The sequence below is a fragment of the Schistocerca serialis genome, chromosome 12 (assembly GCF_023864345.2).
Source record: "Schistocerca serialis cubense isolate TAMUIC-IGC-003099 chromosome 12, iqSchSeri2.2, whole genome shotgun sequence".
NCBI classification, from domain to species: domain Eukaryota; kingdom Metazoa; phylum Arthropoda; class Insecta; order Orthoptera; family Acrididae; genus Schistocerca; species Schistocerca serialis.
Window position 1 is genome coordinate 58,801,542 of NC_064649.1, and position 6,687 is coordinate 58,808,228.

Here is a 6,687-nt window from a genome sequence, read left to right on the forward strand (position 1 = left end):
TTCAGCTAGTGCACAAAATCCTGCACCGACAACACTTCCGTGATTATGAGCGACTATAGAGGGAGAATGGCTCAATATTTCTGTAGGGGACTTCTAATCACTTGCCACGTCGAGTTGCTGCACTAAGCCGGGTAAAATGAAGTCCGACGCGTTATTAGGAGGTATCTGATGACTTGTGTCACCTCATTGCATATGGGAGGGGAAGAGTGTCAGATGTTGAGAGGGCACTGTAAAGATCACGGAGATGCTTCGTACTCGTCTGAGACAGCGTTATCAGCACCTCACACAGTTCGAAAGTGGTCTCACTGTCGGTCTCCATTCCACCGGCTGGTCGAATAGTGCATTATCAAGAGCTGTGGAGCATTCGTAAGAGACAGTGGCCAGATGTTGGACTGCGTGAAACGTGAGGGCAGAGGTGCTCACCGTCGTTTCACTCAACAACGTCCACAAAGTACCAACACTGGATTTGTGTACCAAGCATACTGTTCACGCTTCACATCTGCGACTGCCTTTGGAGAATAAGCAATGGACTCCCTCAATTATTCAGTACCATCTCGAGCCATTGGTCGGATAGTGGCAGCAGCCGCAATACGAAAATATCGTCTCGTGTGTAGATTACCGTTAACCCCATAAAGCAAATGATTGCTTGCGGAATGGTGCCGCGAACGAGAAGTACAAACTGCTGATGAATGGTGTCGCGCTGTGTTGAGGGATGAATCGCGGTTCTGCAGTACTGACGATAACCACCGTCGTCCAGTATGGCGGCCATTTGAGGAGATGTGCAATTCTTTCATTCTTTTGGAGAGGTGGTACTCCTGGTGTCCAGGTGTTGGGATCCATCGGGTATGGCTTCAGGTCACGTCTGGTAGTCATTGAGGGAACTCTGATGTCACAATGGCACGCCACAGACATCCTGCCTTCTCATGTGTTACCTCTCATGCAACAGTATCGCGGCGTCATTTTTCAAGAGGACAATGCTCGTCCAGATATACGATGTGTGTCTATGAACTGTCAGCGTGATCTTCAGGTACTCCAGTGGCCAGCGAGATCCCAAAATCTGTCTCTGACTGAACGTCTTTGGGACCATTTCGGAAGTCAACTTCGTCCCAATGCCAGTGTCCAGGATGTGAAGGACCAGTTACAACAGTCGTGGATCAGTTTACGTTAGAAGAGGATACAACGTCTCTATGGAACCCTTCGCAACCGAATCCGTGCACGTATCCAGGATGCAACGTCATACTAATTATCAGGCTCATACTGGCAGTTTATTTGTAAGTCCCAGTCGAATTTGTAATCACCGAAGTAGCATCACATACTCTCTAAACCTGTGAAGTTTGATTTCGTTTCTTCCACCGGTTCGGTGTGTTTAATTTTTTGTGTCAGGCAGCGTATTTATTTTCGATAAGCAGTTGCTAGACGTGTACTTCAGAGCTATGAACTCGTCGCAGCACCTGCAGCTCATCGCCTACTCATCGCAAAATTTAAGATGAGGAGTTCTTGGTTCTGAAGATCGTCTAAAATACAATAGTTGAAACAGCTCATTGAAAATATAGCAGAATTTTCCTCTAGGCGGTGTTATGAAATATTTGGAATACACAGGGTGTAAATTTTAAGCTGACAAACCAGAATAGCTCGAAAAATAAGCTTCACACGAAAGAATGTGTAGAATCCAAAGCTGATTATTTTCGAGGGGGACATCTACAATTAGACGGCCATCCCAGAGCCCTGGGGGTTGGGCGGGAGGCAACTTTGAAGCTTCAAATGGGAACATCCATTTTTTATTGCAGAATCATATTCTACATTAAAAACTATGTACATTTTGTCTTAAACATTTGTTTTGATTCTTGGTGGTTGGCGCTGTAATTCAAGAAAATCTATGTTCTCATTTTTGCGTGGAAAATGGTTATGGATAAATAAAAAATACTTATTACTTAGAAAAATTTTATTCGCTAAAACTAAAACTCTTCCTCCCTCCCCATAGTGTGGGGTTTGAGAAAGAAGAATTAGAGTTTTGCAGATGTTGACCAAAACAGCGCCAACTACCAAGAATCAAAACAAATGTTTAAGATGAAATACACGTAGTTTTTATGTAGAATCTGATTTCGTAATAAAAAATTTGAAATTTTAAAGTTGCCTCCCGCCCCACCCCCTCGGAACTGGGTGGCGGGCTAATTTTAGCACCAGCAGACGTCCCCCTCGAAAATAATCATCTTTGGATTCTACACATGTTTTCGTGTGAAGCTTATTTTTCGAGTTATTCTGGTTCGTCAACTTAAAACTTATACTCTTTATAAATCACTGTGTTGGCTCCGTAATAGTGTAAATGGTTCAAATGGCTCTGAGCACTATGGGACTTAACATCTGAGGTCATCAGTCCCATAGAACTTAGAACTACTTAAACTTAACTAACCTAAGGACATCACACACATCCATGCCCGAGGCAGGATTCGAACTTGCGACCGTAGCGGTTGCGCGGCTCCAGACTGTGGCGCCTAGAACCGCTCGGCCACTCCGGCCGGCTCATAATAGTGTAATGCGATCGTTTAGTGGACATAACGTTTATTCCACCTAGCTAAGTGTAAAGCTCCATTTCGGTTTCATCTCAAAAGACAGCGTGCCTTATGTGGGTCCGTTACTGCATTATCAAATACGCTTTTTGAACTTCACGCCATCAGCATTCCGCATGATATACGCATACGGAAACAGAAATGTAGTAGTTGTAAATACGCGTGTGATTCTGGCAACTTGACACGAAGATGCATACTAAACAGAATCGATCCACAAGTGACAAAGATGTCTTACATCTTCTTTCCATCAGTCACAAGATCTCAGAAGCAGTACGATCCATTAAAGCCTAGCGATATAACATTTTTCAGCAGTCTCCTGCACGACTGTTTAATTTTTACAACATGGCCATTGAATTTCCTTCCTGCTAATCTTCGTTTCAACAAAGCATTATTCCCTAACTTTTGTTATCATTTTCAAACAAAACCTCTTCCACCTTGCCAGTTTTTTTCAGTTACCGGACAAAAAGAAAATATTGTTTCAGTCTTCTCAAACACTGTACACGAGAGTATAATTCATATTTTAAATCGTCCACTGAGCATGAGCGTTCAAAACATTGCATTCAATGTTGTATCGGGTTTAGTACAATTTTTCATAGTCATTACATCTGCCGCAGAAGGCATAATTCGGTATACGCACAAAAGGACAACCGCGAAAGATATCATACGAAGGAGCAACGTTATTTAAGATGAGATTCAAGCCGAGGTACAACATCCTTGCGGTGGGCGCAGTCAGAAATGTGGAATGGAAGTCCGTTACGCCGCTTTCACACTATACGGTTTTGACCGTACGGCAAAAAGCCGTACGAGTTTTAGCCGTGCCTGTGTTGCTTTCACATTACACGGCTTTTTGACGTGACCAGTTGTTGGTGTCTATTCAGTTTGCTTAATGTGTGTATCAAGATGAACCGTAAACGAGTTGTTGCTTTGTGGTTGCTTCATCGTCGCCGCAAAAGAAAAGGTCGTCTTTTGTGGGTACACCCCATTAACCAGAGAAGAGACGAAGTGGGTTTATTTTATACACTCTTTGAAGATTTGAGGAACGACGGAAATAAATTCTTTAACTATTTCCGAATGTCTATTACCTCGTTTGACGAATTACATAGAAAACTAAAGGATGTGTTACAACGACAAAACACACAATTCCGCAATTGCATCCAACCTGTTCAAATGCTGGCTATCACGTTAAGGTAATTTAATACATAAAAACTAGTTCTGTTTATTTACTTATTTATTTGTGTTTTACATTTTTATTACGCTCAGATTATGAAGTAGAAAAGTCAATATCAATATCAGCAGTTGAAACCAAAGAGTTTGTAGCAGGACTGACTGTACTGTCACTTTGTGGCGACAGGCTCTCTGCAAAAACGTTGTAGAACTGCGTTGTTGATGGTGGGCCTTCATGGCTACTTGTGGAAGGCGAAGGGTATGGTGGTGGCACTTTATTAATTCGTTGATAAGAACTGCGACCTTGAGAAGTCTGTAATGGTTGTTCGAGAAAAGTAGTTGGGTTTGGTGCAGCTGGAGGAGGACGAATCTGATGCGTATGGTAAGAGGATATTGGAGCAGCATTTTCCATAGGTGAATAAGAATAAGCTTGAAATCTATTATTATAGGGCATGGGAGGTGTGTAATGGGTAAATGGAGGAGGTTGAGCTGTCAATATATTTCTCCTTTCATATATATTTTCTATAACTTTGAGGACTCCCATCTGAAACTGAAGATAATCCTGTTCATCAAATTTTTCCAGATGAGGCTTCAGACTAAGTAAAAATGACATTTTGCTGCAAGGTTTGTCTTCTTCCAGAGCTCGTAATATTTTCATTTCGATTGCATCAGGTTTTCTATGTTTTCTGTTTGTATGGCACTCGCTTTTGGATGTTTGTTGTGTGGGTGCTGTATCAAATGGCCCAGAAACATTCTCAGTATTTTCGACGGAGCCCTGCGTTTCTATATCTTCTTCCAGTCTGGCGGTGCGTTCCGATTGAAAACTGTCCTCCGTCTCTCGAGCATCATACAGCTTTTTTAGAAACTGCAGCTGATCAGAATATACATACTTTTTCATTTTCTTTGCTGCTGAGCCACTTTTTTTCGCAGCTTGAATTTTTATGTTTGACTTCACAAAGGAGTCTCGTAGATTGGTCCACCTCCGTATTACTTCTATACCTACATCAAAAGAAAACAAAACTGTATGAAAACATTTTAATTTTGTATAGAAAAAAGCAAAACTGTAACAAAAAATGTCCACTGCAAACTAAATGTCACTGATTTTTTTTCGTTTTGTTCAGGTATCTGGCAAGCGGTTGTTCCTTCACTGACTTACATTTCCAGTACAGAATTGGGATTTCTACAGCAAGTAAAGTGGTTAATGATGTATGCACAGCAATTTGGTCATCACTGCGGGAAGAATGTATACAAAGACCGACCAAAGAGGTATGGGAATCAATAGCGGCTGGATTTGAACGTACTGCTAATTTCCCCCACTGCTTAGGAGCGGTGGATGGAAAACATATCCGTCTTACTGCCCCATTTAATAGCGGATCAATGTACTTCAATTACAAAGAATACTTTTCTGTGGTTCTGATGGCTGTAGCGGATTCCAACTACAGGTTCATTTATGTCGACGTAGGAAGTTATGGCAAAGACTGTGACTCTTCAGTGTTCAGACGGTCCAGTTTATGGAAGTCAATAGAAAGTAATTCCCTGGAATTTCCAGACGTCCAATGTCTGCCTGGTACGGAAGGTCCAAAAGTACCCTACTTCTTCGTGGGAGACGCAGCATTTGGCCTACACACGCATTTGCTCCGGCCTTTTGGGGGAACAAACTTGACAGTTGAGAAACGTGTATTTAATTACCGTTTGTGCAGAGCAAGGAGGTATGTGGAATGTGCTTTTGGCATCCTCACCAATAAGTGGCGGTTGTTTCACCGACCTTTAAATGTTCATCCAGATTTTGCAGTAAAAATGGTTAAAGCTTGCATTGTTTTACACAATTTTGTACGTCAGAGAGATGGATTTATAATTGAAGACACCACATCCTTCACTGGTTTGGAAGACTTAGCCCAAGATGCCAACATAAGAGGAGGACTGACAGCCAACGCCATAAGGAACACTCTTTGTAAATATTTTATGACAAATGCTGGAAGCGTGTCATGGCAGATGTCAAAGATATAAATTAACAAGCCTTTTCCTTTTTGTAGATTGTTTGTGAAAGCCTGCGACTGTATAGTAAATAGTTTTCTTTATAAATAAATTACTGCTACCACTCACGTTTTTAATCGTTTTGTTTATATTTTGTACGACGCGTTTCGGGAAATAATTCCGATCTTCAAGTGCGTTTTTTTCTCTAAGTTTTCATTATGTGTAGTGTTTTTTTATTTGTGAGGTCTTGTGCGTGTTTCTCTTATAAATTACAGTAAAGAAAACAGAATGCAAGACCTGACACATAAAAAGACACCACACATGATGAAAACTTAGAGAAAAACGCACTTAAGGATGGGAATTATTTCCCGAAACGCGTCGTGCAAAATATAAACAAAACAAAAAAAACGTGACTGGTAGCAGTAATTTACTTATAAACAAACGATTTACTTTTAGAATAAAATTTATAACGTTAAATAAAAACTGTTTAAAACGTATTAAATGTAATATTAATATATTAAATAAATACTTACCAAACGCATTTTTATCTTTGTCTTCCATCTCATCAAAATCTTGCTTCAGTGCTACGCAAACTTCCCGCCAAGCATTCTTTGTAGCAATACGATCTCTATACGCATCTAGAGTTTTGTCCCACAGAACAGGTCTTACTTCCACCAAGGTTATCAAAAGTTCAGTATCAATTTCATCCATTCTTCTACACTTTTCAGTAAACAAGAATAAACACAAATGAATAAAACGACACTACAACGAACTAGTCGACGCCGTACGGCTCAAAACCGTCCAGTGTGAAAGCATGCACTTAGTCACGTAGGCCACTGTTGTCGAACTTGCCGTACGGCGACCGTCTGTTGTAGTGGCAAGACACGGCTGCAGCACGGCACGGCAGCGGCATTTTGCCGTCGCCGTATAATGTGAAAGGCGCCATACATTTCTTCACACCTACAGCCGTACGGCTTTTTGC

At 41.3% G+C, this 6,687-nt stretch overlaps 1 protein-coding gene across 1 annotated transcript; it reads right to left on the bottom strand.

Annotated features, from left to right (window-relative positions):
• Positions 1–3,828: 3,828 nt before the first annotated feature.
• On the bottom strand, positions 3,829–6,416 carry LOC126427930 (uncharacterized). Its single transcript, XM_050089824.1, has 2 exons — positions 6,239–6,416; positions 3,829–4,730 (listed from the first exon to the last, which is right to left on the bottom strand). The coding sequence occupies exons 1-2, from the start codon at positions 6,414–6,416 to the stop codon at positions 3,829–3,831; spliced, it is 1,080 nt and encodes a 359-aa protein (XP_049945781.1).
• Positions 6,417–6,687: the final 271 nt, after the last annotated feature.

Bases quoted from the DNA above. Each gene is read 5' to 3' on its own strand.
- LOC126427930 (XM_050089824.1), bottom strand. From the start codon at position 6,416: ATGGATGAAATTGATACTGAACTTTTGATAACCTTGGTGGAAGTAAGA. The intron at 4,731-6,238 runs GTAAGTATTTAT...CTTTTGATGTAG, and splicing joins CAAAGATAAAAATGCGTTTG to GTATAGAAGTAATACGGAGG.